The sequence below is a fragment of the Monodelphis domestica genome, chromosome 1, assembly GCF_027887165.1.
Source record: "Monodelphis domestica isolate mMonDom1 chromosome 1, mMonDom1.pri, whole genome shotgun sequence".
In the NCBI taxonomy this organism is placed as follows: domain Eukaryota; kingdom Metazoa; phylum Chordata; class Mammalia; order Didelphimorphia; family Didelphidae; genus Monodelphis; species Monodelphis domestica.
In genome coordinates this window covers 743,131,293-743,149,695 of record NC_077227.1, presented here as the reverse complement: position 1 = coordinate 743,149,695, position 18,403 = coordinate 743,131,293, and the positions used below count along the sequence as shown (strand labels likewise).

Genomic DNA, 18,403 nt, shown 5'->3' with positions numbered 1-18,403 from the left:
TCCCCACGGCTCGCACCAGTCCCAACGGCTCTGGGAGCAAACCTAAAATCCTCCTGGGCAGCAAAGGCCCTTCCCAGTCATCTCACACTTCAGGCCCCCGCTTCACACATTCTGCTTCAGCTACAAGGCCTTCCTTATAGTTCCAGGCTCCATGCCTTTGCACTGGTTGTTCCCCATGTCCCTGCTCCTCTCCTCCAATCACGCTGTATTTATCTGGTACTTGGGTTTATTCTTCACATACTGTCTGCCCCATTGTCATCCCCGATGGGAGAGATGCTTGGACAGTGCCTGACTCTGGAGAGCCGGCCAGAATCTGCCCTTGAGGAGTTTCTGTTCTAACCTGGAAAGCTATCTCCTGGGGGAGCTGGGAAGAGTGGCACAGAGCCACGAGGAAATGGTGAGGGGTACAAAGTTAGGGCTAGGAAAGCCCTGATTGACGGCCCCAGGTTAGCAGCAGTCTGAGGAGGAGGCAAGGGAGAACATTTCAGACTGTGACCAAAGTCTGCACTGGACCTGGTGGTAACGGGGAGCTGCTGGAGCCTCGTGAGGCAGAGGAGTGACACACTGGAATTCATGGTTTCAATGACCAACAGTTGTTTGAACAAGCACAGAAGTAGCCAATTGTCATCATTTTAAGATTGTCAAAAAAACAGCCTCCCATTTCCTGAAACAATACTCTGAAGACAAACTGCACCAAGAGACTAAAGAGGCTCAATGAAAGGCTGAGTATATCCCCAGACTTAAGATACAGCAGGAATTGTATGTGCTTTTGAGTTTGGAACTATGTGGAAATGAGGTTATTTTGAGTCTACTACGAGGAAAGGGACAGCATGCTTATTATTTTATAGTGTTTTGGAAAGCTAGTCTTCTGTAAAACATTTTCTATATAAGTTCTATGTAAATGTGAATTACTATTTAGAACTGGAGGTCAAGATTTTCTCTTCCAACCTCCTCATTTAAGTCAGGAGGAAACTTGAGGCTCACTCAAGGTTACAAAGCAAATGGCAGAACGAAAATGAGATGGCCTTTTTACTTATTCTCATATGCAGTATTGACCCAATTTTAAACTTAACTAGTAGCTGGCACCTCCACATATTACTAACAAAAACCAAGACTCCTAGAAGGTTAGTTAAGAAAGAATTAGAACCAAGTTTTAACATAAGGAGCAAAGTATGAGAAACATGACCTTGCTTCATTTTGTTGGTAAATTCTTTAGATTTAAGGGACACTGCCCACCCAATATGTAAATGACCCCTTCAAAAAATGCAGTCCCTTAAAATAGATCATTAAAAGCCTTAATTGAAAAAAATGTTGAATGAAAATGAGGCAAAATCCTTAGGCACAAAATAACCCAGTAGATACTTAAAGAACACCAATTAAAAAAAACAACAACCCACTGCAGACAAAATTACCCACAATATAGAACAGCATCCATTTGAAAAATAAGAAAAATTAAAAGTATTTTATTCCTAAAATAAAGTATTAGATCAAGTCATTATGATATGACCTTCTAAATATCCATTTGTTCTGTTCTCACAATTTAAATGTTAAGAAAAAATCTTATATAAATATCTTATATATACACACATACATATTTAGCTCAAATTCAAGTGAAAGCCACAAATTCATTTGGTGACCTATTATAATAGTCCCATCAAACCCATCTCTCCACCCTCCAACAACCCATTCATATTGTCTTCCTTACATCTAGATTGAACCTCTCCTCTAATAACTGGCTACTAACTTGCCAAAGAAAGCCCAAATGCCTTAATCTGGTCCTGATGGACTTCCACAAATGAACATCACTCCCTTTATAGCCCCAAGTCATGGTAGGGGACATTTCCAGGACAATCCTTCCCTTACCAACCTCAGAGCTTTCATCCAAGTTGCTAAGACCCACCTCAAATGACACCTCTCTCATGAAAGCTCCTGAGATGGTAAAGCCCTCTTCAAAGCGTAAGTACTCTTAAGTTTAAGCTGGTGCCAATAATATATATGCCAGCTGGCTTCCCCGAAAGAAAAATCCATTTCATGATCAGGACTCCACCTAAGCCTGGCCAGTCACATCATTAATTCATGCTCCACTGATACAACTTGATAAGAAAAGATCCATGGCTGGCTCAACACAAATCTGTGGCAACTTGGAAGAACCTTATGCAAGTATAAATCCTCTGGAGGAAGGTCCATTAATGCCTTCTTTCTATGTGAAAACAGCACAGAGGAGTAGAAAACGACTCAGGCTAGATACAAAAGGGTTGCAAATTTCTTGCACTTCATTAAAAATAATTAGATTTCAAATGAGAAAAATTTTAAAGACATGAATTCATACACAAGCTACTTTCTAGATACCATTACACTGAAGACATCAAAATTAGAGCTTTTGATCACAGGACAAATAATAAAGATCTTTCTACTTTCCAGAGACAAATGGAAACCTTGAGCTTTCAAATGTTTACTTTTAAGAACTCATATTGGACAGCAATATGAAAAGTGAGCTTCAAAAACAAATTGAAAACTCAGCAATATCTACATTTTCTTGTAAGGAGAGAAGAAAAAACTTCCTCAGGAAAAAAAGCCTAACTGCCAGTCAAACTTCAAAAGGCTAGCTTTCACACTAGTCTAAGCTAAAACCTTCAAGATGAGTACAATGTATCATAGAGAAAGGCAGCTTAGAGAGCACCAAACCATGCCGCAGAGCTCCCAAGGGGCAAAAAAGGCAAAAGACCTTTTTTCAGTTGTTGCTGATTTCTCTGCCTGTGTTCACTGGTCATCCTCACATTAAGACATGACTTGTCTGGAACCAAGGATGCAGGTGGAAGGATGGATGAAAATGAAGTCCCTCCCCCAAGGCAGAGAGTGCAGTGCTGTTTTGAGGGATAGGATCTGAGTTTTCCATCCCCATCCAGACAGTTTCTGAGACCAACCAAGGGGCTCACAACCAAAGCTTTACTAGCCATCATGTGCAAGAAAATATTTAGAGAATCAAAATTTAACAGACTCCAGCCTAGTTAATAGTCAGCTTCTTCCATTATTCAAAATTACTCTTACCTTCTGCTACATCATCATCGACTGCCCCTTTCACCTGAGAAAAACACCACTGAATATCATTTCCTCCTCCAGCTCCTAAAAGGAAAAACAATTCCCATTAACATCATGTCCGAGTTTTGTTCACGTTTTTTTCCCCCTGAACAGGGAGTTGGTGTTCAAGATTAGGATAGCAGCACTAGCAGGGCTGTCCACAGAAACTCAGTCCCCAAATCTCCAAGGTGGAGAGAGTTCTTCTAGAATATCTTTAGGAAGTTTTTCTACTGCTGTAAACTGAATTTCTATCAAGAAAAAAAATAGCAATGATAAACAACTCCAGTTACTTCACAAAGAAAAATTTGTTGAGAATAAGTTACAGTTTGTTAAAAACAGTTCTTGACCTAGTCTCTGCTTTTGGGTCCTTGAGAAAGTACATTACTTAAAAACAACAACAACAACAAAACCTCAGCAACATAAAAAGCCATGACTTCCAAGTTCCCTTCTAGTGAAATTTAGTTTTTTAAGAGCAAGGACTCATTGGCAGAACACTAGTATTGCACTTCTGGTCAAAACTTTTCATTAGTCTTTCCTTCCTCTTAAAAACAATGTTAACCTTACATAGGTAAGAAAAATCCAAAAGTAGTGCAAAAAGTGAAACCATTTTAGAAGTTTCTTTTTTAAATCTGTGCAAAGCCAACGTTGTATTAGCGTTGATAAACTAAAACTACCATGAAACACTGATCGAATGGACAACTTCAGGAACATTCCTGGCCCCGTGAAGGATGGTGATTCATTTGAACCTTGCTACCAACAACAGCACCCCCCCACCCACCCAAAAACACCACCCATTTTCCTACACTTATTGCCAGCCAATCTCTCCTTCATTACATACAGGAAAAGAAATTGAAATGAATGCTGCTAAAGAGGCTGTCAAAAGGAAGTTTCTTTCTTCCTTCACCCCACCCTCAGAATCCAAAGGGCCCAGCGACAGATGTAATTTACCATCTTGTGCAACAGTTTTAATTTTACTAGATCAACAAGGCCAAAAAGCAGCGTGCTTTTAACAAAATCACAAGTTTAATCCAACACATTAAAAAATAGAAAATAGAGGCTGAAGTGCAAAAATCCATCTGGATTTTAAGATAAAGCATTAGTTTTGGCTGTGATGTCTCTCTTTCACCTTTCTATAGATGGAAGAACAGGGAAGAAAATCTGTGGAGAGTGAGGGCAACAACCATATTAAATGGTCTGATTCCAGATTCTTTTAAGTGAAGGAAATCTTTCAGACCCAGGAAATTTACTGAGGAAAAAATTAATTTACCCAGTCTCTTCTCCCAATCTTTAACCGAACACCTTCCCTACACGTATGTCCTCCTGTTCCTCCTATGTCTGTCTGTAAAATCTCTCATTTTTCCAGTCCAGGTTAAGAATAGATTGGAATCAATGGCAGCTCAGTTCCCTTCCAACTCTTCAGACCACGGTTCTCTTTCCTAGGCTGCTTCCCAACGACCAGTTCGGACCACGGACCTCCTCCCCCAAGGGCCCTGGAAAGGCCTCCCCCTTCCTAGCAGAGGGAATTCCCTTTGCAGCCCCTGGCCACACGCAGTTGTCGCCCCATTAAACTGCCTGGGTCCCCAAAACTTCATCTACAGAATGAGCTTGAACAGATGGATTGCCGGTGCTTGGGAACTTTGGTGGGCCTCTCAAGCAGCCTGGCCGGCATGACCTCCTGAGCCCTCTACGGCTCCCAATCTGGGCTCCTCAGGAAGTTCTCTGGAGCTCTTGGGCCTCCCCCCGCTCCTCGGTGCCTGTCTGGGTCTCCTTTTTCTTTCTCAAAGGGAAGGTGTCTAAGAAACATGGCCTCTTAGGGCCCTTCCAGCTTGAAGTCTCCGATCCTCCGGAAACGTTGGGGGCCCAAGTTTCTGGCTCTGCAAAAAGGGGGTTATCCTCCCTCCACACGATTGGGTTCTTATCAATGCATTTTCCGAGCACCTCCGAAGTGGCTGTCACAAGCCGCCCCTGCATCCCAGGCCCGGGCACTCCCGGTCAGACTGGGAAACCCCCAGTCCTAGGGCTAGAACTGAGGCTCTGGGGCACCCAATGGGATCCTGACCTCCGGGGGAGCCGGAAAGCCCAACCCCTGGGGAAGCTTGGGGGCCGCCTCCTCCTCTCTCAGATGAATGGTGTCCTGGATCTCAAGCCCGAACACATGCTCGAAAGGGCGTACTGGGGTCTCAGTTTCCTACTCTGTAAAATGGTCCTCGCCCTCCTGTCTACGGAGGCCGCTGAGGCGGGGAGGGGGGGAGAAGGGGAATAAGAGGCCGGGCAGCCCCCCACGCCCATTCGGGCTTCAGACAGGGGCCCCGCGTGTCTTGCTCCTCTTCCACCCGGTGCGGTAGCAGGCGCAGGCAGGGTTGCGGCGCGGGTGGGTTGGGGGGGTCAGCACACCGCAGGGGGCCCCCTTCCCCTACCTTCCCCTCCCCCCGGGCCGGGTGGGGGAGGGGCGGGGGCTGGCCGGGGCTGGGGGGTGGGGGGAGGGGGTGTCCCTTCCGGCCGGCCCAGGCCCCAGCTCCGGCTGCAGTCCGGGACCCCGGCGCTGGGGGGGTCTTGGGGGGCGCCGCTCCCGCTCTCACCTGCCATGGCGCGCGGGCGATGGAGGCCCCGCCGGGCTGCTCAGGCTCTCCGGGCCGAGGCCGCCGCCCTCCCCGGGCGCGGGGGGCCCCTGCGGGCGCGGGTGCGGAGCGGGGGGGCGGCGGAGCCGGGCGGCGGCGGGGCGGGAGGGCGGGGCGGCGCTCGGGGGCTTCCCGGCTCTCCTTCTCCCCCCCGGCGGCGGCACCGGCGGCTGCGGCGGCGGCGGCGGGCGGCGAGCGGCTCCACTTTCAAAATGGCGCCGGCTGGCCTGGGTGCTTACGTCACTCGGGGGTGGGGCCCGGAGGGCGGGAAGGGGCGGGGCCGGCGGCTTGCGGAGCTCCCCCTCTCCGCCCCCTGCCGTCGACGGACGCACGCACGCACGCACGCACAGCCGCGCTCGGCTGGACCTCTCCGGGAGCCCTGCCCTCTTTCCTTGTTCCGCCCCGCCCACCCGCTCCTCAGGAGGTAGCGCGGTGACGCAGAGCCTGGCAACCGCGGGGCGGGGGCGGGGCCCGTGCCCTTCCCAACTCTGGGCTTCAATTTTCTCCTCCGCCAGAGGCACGGCGCTCAGTGATGGCGTTACGCCGAAGACGAGTTTTGTTCCTGCCCCCTAGGGGCTGCCAGTCTAAGGGACAGGCCAAGTGCGAACGGCTCTGGACAGACAATCGTGCATGCCATAACTAGACTGCATCGTCTGGGGCTAAAGACCCGTGGGTAGCCCCGGGGACGCAGCGGCGGGGTGCGGAAAGGCTTTCTGTTGCAGGTGGGATTTAGCAGGAGGCCTAGAGGTGCAGATGAGGGGGGCAGCCGGGAGAAGCCCCTCATGCATGCCGGGGGCGCCCTTCCTCTCACTCCCCTCTAACTGGCAGCACCCTCCCTTCCACCCCAACTGGTACTGCTGCCACCCCCACCTCCGCGCCTTCCCTCCCTCCCACCAAGAGCGGCAGCCTCCAGTTCTCCAGGCGCCTGCATGTCTCAGGTTTGCCCCTCCTTTGAGGCCTGGCACTGTTTGCCCAACTTTCCATCTCAGCCCCTAGCTAGAACTTAAGGAGAGAGTGGCTGGGTGCCTGGCTCAGTGCACCGAGAGCCAGGCCCAGAGATGGATGATCTTGAGTCCAGATGCGGCCTGAGACAATGCCTACCTGTGTGACCCTGGGCAAGTCACTTAACCCCAGTTTCCTAGCCTGTAGGACTCTTCTGCCTTGGAACCCATCCATAGTATTGATTCCAAGATGGAAGGGAATGGTTTTTAAAATAAATATTTAAAGCTTAAGGAATGGTTTAAAAAAAAAAAAACCTTCACCTCCCACCTTAGTATCAATTCTAAGGCAGAAGAAAGGTAAAGTCTAGGCAATGGAGATTAAGTGACTTACCCAGGGTCATACAGCTAAAAAACATCTGAGGTGACATTTGAATCCAGTACACCTCCGGTCTCTAGGCTTGTGCTTTATCCACTGTGCTCCCTCGATGCCCCTTCATAAATGACTAATTGACCTCATTTAGAAAGTTCAGTGACTTGCCTAGGGTCACAAAGGAAGTGCCTAAGGCAGAACTAGAACCCTGGTTTTCTTGGCTTCCAGGCTAGTTCTCCTAGGTTGAAATCTCATATCTGAAGTTTACTTCCTCTGTGAACTTGGGCAAATCACTGGAGGCCTTTGCAAAATTAGGGGCTGGAGCAGATTCCTCCTAACTCCCTGCACGCTGTCGATTTAGGAGCCCAAATTTCAGACCCTGTCACTTATCCTTGTTTGCCTCAATTTCCTCATCTGTAAAATCTGGAGAAGGAAATGGCAAATCTCTGCCCAGGAAACCCCAAGCGGGGTCAGACAGGTCTGAACAACAACATTCACCTTCAGGGAATTTGTATTCCAAGGAGGGGAAAGGGAGACAAGCCCAAATAGCCAACCTGGAAAGGGAGAGGAAGCCCAAATAGCCAACCTCCAACAAAGATATATTAATCACTTGCCCTGTGTTTTTGCTTTCTTTGTATTCCCAGGGCTGGCCCAGCTCAAGGCAAGTGTCAGTAAAGGTTTGTTTTGGCTGATTTGTTGCTAAGTGATGAGGCAGATTGGTGGTCAGTGTATGGGGGGAAGGGGAGAGGCCTGGCATCCTGAAGTCCTGAGTTCAAATCCATCCTCAGATACTAGCTGTAAAACTTTATTTCAGTTACTTCATCTGTAAAGCATTAAGATCAGTTGATATATTTGTAAAGCTCTTAGCAAAGAGCCCCGCTTGGAGAAGGGGGAGGCTATATGGGGTGGGGTTAGCGGTTGCCATGCCCTTTTCAGGGCTGCTCATCCCCCTTTGGTGACCACCTGTCACCTGACTCTCACCTGTGGCTCCTAGAAGTGGCCACACTCCAGCAAAAGTCTTGGTAGATGGGCTGAACCAGGCGGAGGTTCAGCGAGCCTTCAGTGAGCTCGTGGGGAGTCTCCCCCAAGCATGTGAAGAGGGCGGATGGAAACAGTTTGTTCCCTGGCTGGGAAGGTGGCTGAAGCTTGGTCAGGTGGTCCATCGCATCCCAGGCCAGCAGCAGTCCTCCTGGCTTTTGTCTCGCCACTGGACTTGGATGACTGTGGAAGAGACGGCGAGGCCAGCTTTGTGCAGCTCTGCCTCACTTCAGTCCAGTTCGTCGCCTGAGATGTCACTGATCCTCTTCAGGAGTGAAGGCCAACCCACAAGGGGGAGGGGAGGAGTGAGGGTCCCTGAAACAAAATCAGAGTCATCCCCACTTTCCCTTCTAAGGGGGGAAATGCTTGCTAAATTGAGATCACTCCCCAATGCTCAGCCCCAGCCTGCCCCTTGACCACTACCAAGCCAAACCTGCTGGCATGACAGCTGTTAACTTAGAAGAAGGTAACCCTTGAGCGGGCAGAGCCTGCTTCTGGGGAGAGACGCCGGACGGGGAGCCACCAAGTCCTCCGGAAGGCAGTTCTTTCTGGAACAAGAGGCTTCTGCTGGATGACCTCCAAGGCAACTACAAGTCCACCAGTGTTTACCAGGAGGTGGAGTGGCTCATTCAAGGGGTCACAAAAAGATCAGCATCTCTGCATCCCACAACTTGTGGAAGTGACCAAAGTGTCAGAAGCCTGAAGGTTATGAAGGACTGAAAACCAAAGAGATGATTTTTCTATTCCACCCTGGAGGTAATAGGGAGCCATCAGAGTTTATAGAGTGGCCAGAAAGTAGTTGGCAAGGTTAGATCTGTAGTTTAGGAAGGTCTCTTTGGCAGTAAAGCAAGGATGAACTGAAGATAGGGAGAGGACTAAGAGAAGATCAATCAGAAGGTTATGGTTGGGCAGCTCAGTGGATTGAGAGCCAAGACTAGAGATCCTGGGTTCAACCCCAGGCAAAGTGTTTACCCCGTAACGCTTAGCCCTTACCACTCTTCTGCCTTGGAGCCGGTATACAGTATGGGTAAAGGTGTAAAAAAAAGGCAGCAGCAGCTATGGAAATATTCTTCCCCAACCTAAGCGTATGATTCAGTGACTCACCAGTTTTGCCTCTGCACAACCCCAGTGCCCAGCAGAGAATGGGGGTAGCAGGGTCGGGGTGGTAAAAGCGAATTCCCGTCTTCATTAAGTTTTCACAGAAGGACCCAATAGAGTCCATTCTGCACCAGCCCTGAATGGCTTGGCTTTTGGTGGGGGGAGGGCAGAGATGCCAGGAGACTGAATTTGAATATTGCCACAGTCCTTTCAGTTTGGCCTTGGTCAAGGCACTCCCCCCTTTTACTGAATTTGATCTTCCTCCACTCATGTGTCACATCTCATGGGAAACCTGGTCTCGCACTCCCTAAAATCCTCTTCAGATGTATTATTTCCTGTTTGCATGCCGAGGGCCCTCTGAAATTATGATGATTTATAATATAGTATTATATTTTATATATAATGATAAAAATAATATATTTAGTCTTTACACCCCCAAGGCAGGCACCTAAAGATGCTTGTGGTATTAAGTGGAGGGATAAGCAGGCAGGGGAATAGATCATCTAAGACTCCTTCACGTCTAAACCTTCTCCCACTTTCTCCTATCAACCAACTTTGGGAGTCCTGTAATATGTAACAGGGTTGTAATCTACTTTTTAAACAAAAACAGAACATGTTCTAGCCACCGAGGGAGTGGGGCCTGGTTTTTAGCCTAGAAGATGGAGGAAATAATGGTAGCTGGACAAATACTGCTGGCCAGAGGGTGAAAGGTCAGAGGCTGAGAAAAGAGCTGCCCCCAAAGTCGATTCCACAAGAGCAGGGATTGAAGTAAGCTGCCTGGAAATCCCATGAACAGCTGCCCAGGGAGAAAAGAAAGAGTTGGGGCAGAGACAGAGAAGAAGAGAGACATAGAAAGAGAGGGAGAAACAGGGGGAGAGACAAATACAGAAAGGGAGAGAGGAAGAAATGGGGGAAAAGATACAGACAGAAAGAGGGAAGGAAAGAAAAGGAGAGACATACAGAGAGGGAGAGAGGAATAGATGGGGAGAAAGAGAGGTAAAAGAGACACAGGGAGAGGGAGAATGAGGGAAGGGAAAAAGAAGGGGAGAGAGGAGAGAAAGGCAGAAGAAAAGAGACAAAGAGGGAAAAAGACAGGGAGAGAGCCAGAATGAGGGAAGGAAGAGGGGGAGAGATATTCAGAGAGGGAGAGAGAGAGGAAGAGATGGGGGGGGGAGAGAGAGAAGGAAGGAGGAAGAATAAGGGAAGGGAGGAAGAAGGGGAGAGACAAATAGTGGGAGAGAGAGGGGGCAAGAGATGGAGAGAGGGAGATGGAGAGAGAAGAGACAGAATGAAGGAAGGGAAGAAAAAGGGGAGAGACAGAAGAGAGCCAGAAAGACATGGAGAAAGATAGAGGACCGGACAGATGAAAGATAGAGAAGGAAAAGATGGGAAAAGAGGGGCAGACAGAGAGGAGGAAAAGAGGCGGGGAGGGAAGACTGGGGAAGAGCCAAAGGTAGGGAGAAGGGAGAAACAGAGAGAATGGTCAAATGAGAGAGAAAGGACCCAAACACACAGGTAACAGAATTAGACAAAGAAATCACCCACAAATCAGAGTGATTGAGCATTTGGGTGAACTTCCCTACTCTCAGGATGTGGAACCACCTCTGTGTAGCTTCCAGAACTGTGAATTGGACATTCAGAAGGCATTCATGGCCTTTGGACAAGGCACTAGGAGTTTGGGTCCGGAAATAAGAAGTCTGAGATGCCAGCCTGTGGGTGTGGTGAGAGGTGTTTGCAGAGCTGGCATTGAGCTTGGCACTTCTGCCTCAGACCATCCCACTACAAAACTAGCCTAGGAGAAGTTATACAACCCCCTCCCTCACCTGAGCTGCCTTTTACACCTCCCTCTGAGCTCTGCTCTGACCTTCTTCCGTTCACCCTGTTCCTCATTCTAGAATTCACTCAGCCTAATTTTAAACAATTTTTTGAAAATGCCCCAAGTCAGAACAGCTGCAGGATGGCACCTCGAGCCTGGTGATTTTCCCGCTACTTCTGCATTAACATTCCTCACCTTTAAAAAAAAAAAAACAAAGCCTAGCTGGGTTGTCTGCAAATTCAGCACAGAAAAAAATAATAAAAAGCCCCCAGCACCTCTGGGTGTTCCATTGACGACACTTGGCTGACTGGCTCTGCTCCCAGTGTTCCTGAGGATCTGGCTCTTCTTAGCCATTTCATTTTCTTTTCAGCTGACCTCAGTCTTGGGTCTTTATCTTAAACCCAGCCTCCACTACTAGTGGATTATAACCAGCTTCCAGAGGCAGGACAGCCCAGAGCTAAGAAATAACTTAGAATGTTTTCCAGTAACTTCTGGGCATCGTCTCATTGGGCCCTAGCAGTTCCAGGAAGGAGATGAGGCAGCTAATCTCCCCATTTTATAGATAAGCTGATTTTTTTAAACCCTTCCCTTCCCTTCCAATACTGTGTATTGGTTCCAAGGCCAAAGAGCAGTAAGGACTAGGCAATGTCTGAGGCCAGATTTGAACCCAGAAATCTACTCCCCCTCCTATCTCTTTCTGGTTCTTAATACACTGAGCCACCTGGCTGCCTCCAGAACATAAGTTTCTTGAAGGCAGAGACTGTTTCATTTTTTTCCCTTTGTGTAAGGAAGGGGTTCTGCCCCGGACCACAGTGTGATCACAAAAAGTCCAGACATCCCACTTGAATGTTCGAACTGTAAACGAATTTTGAAGGAGTATTTCATCCACTTGAGAGGATTGTGGGTTTGGGGCCATTGGAGGCAAGGCATATGAGGCCACCCAGAAAACATCTTGTGACCTTTGGAGAAGACAGAGTTCTACCTCTCGAGGCACACAGCAGCAAACCCGTTCTGAGTTGTCCAGTTACACCATGAACCAGGCCAGAGGTGGAAGAGTTCCAGTTTGGGGGATGCCAGCCAAGTGCTTGAGAGGGAATAGCTCAGTTTCAGAGGAGGGAAGAGTTTCATCAGAGAGACTGAGCTAACAGCAGAGAAGTACATCTAGCTGAGGTTGGGCCCATCGGAGACAGGGCATCTGTGGAGAAGCCATCTTCACCTGAAGAAAGATAGTTTCAGGGAGCCAGAGAAGAATCTACTATGGGCTCCGAAGGACGTCTAGGACACAAGGTACAAAGAGTTGTGTTGACCCGTCCCTGCACATGTATCCTGGTCTCGCTGCCCTCCACCTTGCCCCGATCTTATGTGGGGATTCCTGGCAATGTCCCCAAGGCTGGGGGATGGGGAATTTTTGAGCCAATTATTCTTATCTGAGTAAATCTCTTTACTAAAAGCAAATCAAGTCTCCTGATTAATGAGAAGCCCATAGGTTGGGGCTCATGAATGACTTTTAGAAACCTAAGAAGATGCTAAGAGGAGGAGGAGAAGCCAACTCTCCTCCAGGGACCCAGCCCATCAGAAGGAGAGGGAATTGGGGGGAGTAGCCATGGGAAGGGGGGGCACCTTGGTATCCCCAGTGCCTGGCGCAAAAGAAATGCTGAAAATCTTCAGTCTCATATTTAATGACCTCCACAAAAATCTGGCTCCTATCCATCTTTTCGGTCTTATTTCACATGACTCCTCCCACACATTCTCCATTTCACTTCAATTATCCTGCAGGACATTTTCTGTACATTCCCTTCTATCTCTGGCCTTTATATAGAGTGGACCCTCTATCTGACTTGCCCTCTCTTCTCACCGCAACTAGTTTCCCTCAAAGTCAAGCTTGGCAGCCACCTCCTACCCAAAGCTTTTCCCAGTCCTTGGATCACTTTGTGTTTACTTCTTTGCACAAAATATCTGGGAGTCAATCTACCAAGACACACTGGACATGTATTGAGATACATTTACCAAACACTATTCATATAAAGAATGACTGGAGTACTTGGAGAAATAGTACTTGTTTATGTCGACAGTATAATAAAAGTGTTATTACCTACACACCCTACCAAACCACTAAGGGAATACTTTATAGAGCTAGACAAAATAATTATAAAATTCATTTGGAGAAACAAAAGGCTGCGAATTTCAAGGGGAAAAAAGGGTGGGGGTGGAGAATAGGAATAGTATTTCTAGACCCAAATTTGTAATATAAACACATCACCAAACTCTTTGGTAATGGTTTTAAAAAACAGAAAAGTGGGTCATTAGAACAGACTAAAGAAGAATCAGAAACAATTGAATTCAATAAGCCAATATTTGATCAACCCAAGAACATAAATTAGTTGGGGAAGAATTCCCTATGTGACAAGGATTATTGGGGAAAATGGGGAACCATTTGGCAGAAATTAGGTTGAGATCATCATCTAACACCATATGATACAATAATCCCAAACTGGATACCCAGTCTAAATATCAAAAATCCTACTACCAAAAATGGGGAGTTGGGAGGGGGAAGGGAGAGAAGATAATGACATACAGAATCATTCACAGTTTTAGCTGAAAAATAGATTTGACCAAACTAGAGATCAGGTGATGATAAAATAGAGAATTTGGATTACTTGAAATTTTAAAGCTTTTTTGAAACAAAATCAGTGCAATCTGGATAAGAAGGGAAGTTACTGGTTTAATTTACCCACATGGATGCAGATTATATCATCTTAGTACAATACAAATTCTGTGAGCTCAGAGACAGTTTTGTCATGTGCTATGCATGTGCCTGCCCAGGAAGATGTTATTCACACAGAAGCTGCTTAATAAAACCTGTTCTTTCACTGGGGTCCCTCCTATGGGACTGAAGATAGTCCTATTCTAAATTCAATCAGACTACAGCCCTGAGCTGTCTAGATCAGCAGTTCCAGGATGGCGTTAGACTTCTAAAACACAACTAAAGAGAAGGACTAGTCCTACCTAGCTGCACATTCTAGGTTTGACATCACTTAGAACCCTTGTGAAGTGGATAAAAAGCTGCTTGATATACTCACCCCCCATCCCTACCACCATACTCCTATCTCCAATGGAATGCCTTAGGATAAGTACTTCCATTCCCCTCCCTTTATTTTGAAAGAGAGACCTTTCTTAAGATAAAAGTTAATTCTAGGAAACAGCAGCCAGATTCTAAACTACTTTGGAATTGTAGATTAGAACTGGATTCTTCAGAGGTTAGCCTCAATCCTCCCTGGGGTCTCTCATTGAACAAACATGCAACCCCGTCTCACACGGCATTATACATGGTAGAATGTGATAAGGGAAAAGGAAACCTGGAGACAAAATGCTGTAGGAAGATCTGAGAAGTGATCACAGGCAGCCAGAGGAGGGGAAGGTGGGAATCAAAGAAGCTTATTGAGGAGGTGATTCTTCAGGAGGACCATGAAGGACAGCTTCTAGTCAGCAGATCGGAAGGCTGTGCCTTCTGGGTCTGACAGAGAGGCAGAAAAGGGCAGAGTGTGATCAGGGAACACCAGTGGCTTAATCTGGTCTGAATGCAGTGTTTTGTGAAGGAGAGTAGGATGGAATCAGATTGGCAGTGTTGGAACCTTCCATGGAAAGCCAGGCTAAAGGCCTTGTAGTTCAAACTAGAAGGGACTAGAAAGCAAGAAAGGTTTTGGAGTAAGTCAAGGGAACGGTCTGACGTGTGCATTAGGATCATTATTTTGGCAGCAGGATTTCTACCTCGCTTTCTATCTCTCAGTCTAATCTGTAGCCATATTTTCATGTTTCCTCCAAGTCCTTTATTTTTTATTTTTTTAACCCCTTACCTTCCATCTTAGAATCAATACTGTGTATTGGTTCCAAGGCAGAAGAGTGGTAAGGGCTAGGCAATGGGGGTCAAGTGACTTGCTCAGGATCACCCTGCTGGGAAGTATCTGAGGTCACATTTGAACCCAGGACCTCCCATCTCTAGGCTTGGCTCTCAATCCACTGAGCTACCCAGATACCCTCCCTCCAAGTCCTTTAGAAACAGAATGTGCAAGCCAGAAGACTCCTTAGAAATAATTTAGTAAAATCCTCTCTTTTGAGTTTTTTTTAAAAACCTTTACCTTCTGTCTTAGAATCAATACTACGTATTGGTTCCAAGGCAGAAGAACGGTAAAGGGCTAGGCATGGGGGTTAAGTGACTTGCCCAGAGTCACACAGCTAGGAAGTATCTGAGGCTAGATTTGAACCCAGGACCTACCATCTCTAATAGTTATGTGAGCTTGGGTGAGTCTGGGTCTCAATTTCTTCAATCCAGCCACCTACCTTTCTTTTTTTGTTTTTTAAATGAAGATTCTAAAGCCAGAGAGGTCTGATTATTTCAGAGCTAGAAGGAACCCTTGAAGTCATCTAGTCTAATTCACTCATTTTGCCAGTTGAAGAAACTGAGACCCAGACTCACCCAAGCTCACATAACTACTAAAAGGCAGACCCAGGATTCGAGGTGGAATAGGACAGTCAAAGAATGTTGGAGTAGTAGAATTTAGGTGCCTTCTCAGTTTTGCCATTTACTACCTGTCATGGGTGGGTAGGTGGGTCTGGGAATGGTTAGACCCTGTCTGGACTGGTGGTATAGTGTGCCTCACACTTGGGGGAACTTGTTTTGTCACAATGGTTCTTCCTAAGACCTCGGTAAATGATTCTATACTAAAATCCAATTAAACCTGACTGACAACCGATACCAACGGATAGGCTTTGGAAGGGGAAGGGTCAGGAGCTCTGGCTTTGGAAAAGACTCTCCCCACCCTCAGAGGGTTAATCCTGGTAGCCCTACCCTGCTGGAATGAATGGGTAACCAGGGGCTCCGCGGTATATACATGGAACATCTGAGTGACCCTGGACAAGTCATTTAGCTTCTCTGGGCCTCATGCCAAGATGAAGATGGTCCAGCTCTAAATGTATGACCTTTCCTCACCCTGAAGCAGAGAAGCTGACCTCGATTCCAAGGCTGGCAGTCTCAGGTCCCCTGAGAACTTACAATGTTGTGTATTATTGCTTCAACTTATTTTACCACCTGCAAGAGACTCTCTTCTTCTTCTACAAATGGTCCCATTTTACAAACACCAGAACTGAGGCTCAAAGCCGGACAGACTTGCCCAGGGACACACATACCTCCTGAAGTCATCTCGTACTCAGCCCTGCCTCTGGCTTGTGAGTCCGGATGGCCTTCTTTCCTGGACATTGAATTGCCTGGCCTTGGCTTGGGAACAGAAGGAGCAATCCTTGCACAGATAACTCCGAGGACCTGCTGACACACCCAGAGGAAAGTTCCCGGGAAGCTGCTGGCCTGTTGAAATCATTTTCTCCCATCTCTGCGTCCCTGAGATCCTTCTAAATTCCCATCTCAGTGGAGGCACATCCAAGATTTCCCATAATGAATGTCATCCCTCCATTGCCATGGACACACACTCACACTCGCGCTCACACTCGCGCTCACACACTCACACACTCGCGCTCTCGCACTCACACACTCGCGCTCTCGCACTCACACACTCGCGCTCTCGCACTCGCGCTCTCGCGCTCTCGCACTCGCGCTCTCGCGCTCACACACTCGCGCTCTCGCGCTCACACACTCGCGCTCTCGCGCTCACACACTCGCGCTCTCGCGCTCACACACTCGCGCTCTCGCGCTCACACACTCGCGCTCTCGCGCTCACACACTCGCGCTCTCGCGCTCACACACTCGCGCTCACGCACTCACACACTCGCGCTCACGCACTCACTCACACACACACACACACTCACACACACACTCACACACACACTCACTCACACACACACTCACTCACACACTCACTCACACACACACTCACTCACACACTCACTCACACACACACTCACTCACACACACACTCACTCACACACACACTCACTCACACACACACTCACTCACACACACACTCACTCACACACACACTCACTCACACACTCACTCACTCACACACTCACTCACTCACACACTCACTCACTCACACACTCACTCACTCACACACTCACTCACTCACACACTCACTCACTCACACACACACTCACTCACACACACACTCACGCTTTGTGGAGGGCTCAGGATAGATCTATTTGAGTAGTCTGGGAGAAGACAGACCAGAAAGGTGACCCTGAACTTGAGCTCCCTGAGACTGAAATGATGAAGATAATGGCAAGATGGAGACACACTGGACTTTCCTCCAGAATGAATTCGTAGGAGGCTTTGATTCCGCTCCACATGCTTTACACACAAAACAACTAGACACGAGGAGGTCCTCGGGCTGTGCTTTGGAAGACCTGGCATGGGGAAGGAGCTCCTCTGAGACCCAGCTGTGCATAAATACAGACTGGACTCTCTCCCGTCCCCCCACCCCTGATGATCACTCACTTTGTCCAGGACGTGTGCTCTGGGAGCCCTTTGGCAGTCTGGTGAAACTGCCGGCCCTTTTCAGGGATAGCTAGGTGGCACGGTGAAGAGAGGGTCAGGCCCAGTTCAAAATCCCTGGCTTCAGACACTTATGAGCTGTGTGACCCTGGACAAGTCACTTCACCCCATTTGTCTCTGTTTTCTCATCTGTAAAATGAGCTGAAGAAGGAAACGGCCAACCACTCCAGGACTTTTGCCAAGAAAACTCCAAATGGGGTCACAGAGAGTTGGCCATGACTAACAACAAAATGGGCCTTTCTCGGAATCGTGTTCTTACATGCACAAGATAAAATACAAAGGAAAATAAGGGGAAACTGAAGGAGCGTGAAAATGAATGTCATTTCCTCCCTCTGGGTTCCTGGACTCCCTGAAATGAGTCTAGCAGCTTCTTGGCTTGTCCCTCACAATCTGTCTTGACTACAGTCACATCCAGACTCTAGATGAGTGTAAAATCAGGGCAACGCTCTCTCCTAAAAGACTTCTTTGCCTTGTAAACTGCAGGGCCTTTTTCACTTGTGCGATGGACGGAACGAGTCGATTTCCAAACCGAGGAGTCCATGGACTCCAAGTTAAGAACTCTGGGCCCTTGCAATGACTTCGGGAGTCAGTGTTCAAGTAGAATCCCCAATCTGCAGTGGATGGACACTCAGACGGGGGGACTTCCTTAAGGTCGCACTCAGGGCTAGTAAGTGTCAGAGTGTGGAACCCAGGCATCCTGGCCCAGCTGAGGTTAGCCTCCCATCAGGGCCCCGACCAAACAGGAAAGAGGAATTGGAGAGGAAATGGAGGATTGTAGACTGAAGGTGCTGGGATAATCAAACAGCAATCATCATTCTGCTTTACGTGAGATTGACTCATGGGGCAGGGCCAAGGGATGGGCAGCTTTTCCCATCCTGATTCTCTATAGGATTTTTTTTCTGGTCTATTTGCTTTATTTTTTTTCTCGGCTGCCCTCTATGC

At 47.8% G+C, this 18,403-nt stretch overlaps 1 protein-coding gene across 2 annotated transcripts in view; it reads right to left on the bottom strand.

Annotated features, from left to right (window-relative positions):
• The window catches only part of PPP2R2A (protein phosphatase 2 regulatory subunit Balpha), a 112,009-nt gene that overhangs the window by 74,903 nt on the left and 18,703 nt on the right, over nucleotides 1–18,403 (bottom strand). The window contains exons 1-2 of one of the 2 annotated variants that reach the window (XM_056814614.1): nucleotides 5,658–5,900; nucleotides 3,049–3,123 (exon numbers count right to left, since the gene is read on the bottom strand). In XM_056814614.1, coding sequence (XP_056670592.1) covers nucleotides 3,049–3,123; nucleotides 5,658–5,664 — 82 coding nt within the window. In that variant the 5' untranslated portion in view covers nucleotides 5,665–5,900. Of the gene's footprint in view, nucleotides 1–3,048; nucleotides 3,124–5,657; nucleotides 5,901–18,403 lie in introns of those variants that run through there. The other variant, XM_007477811.3, reaches the window with a different exon arrangement.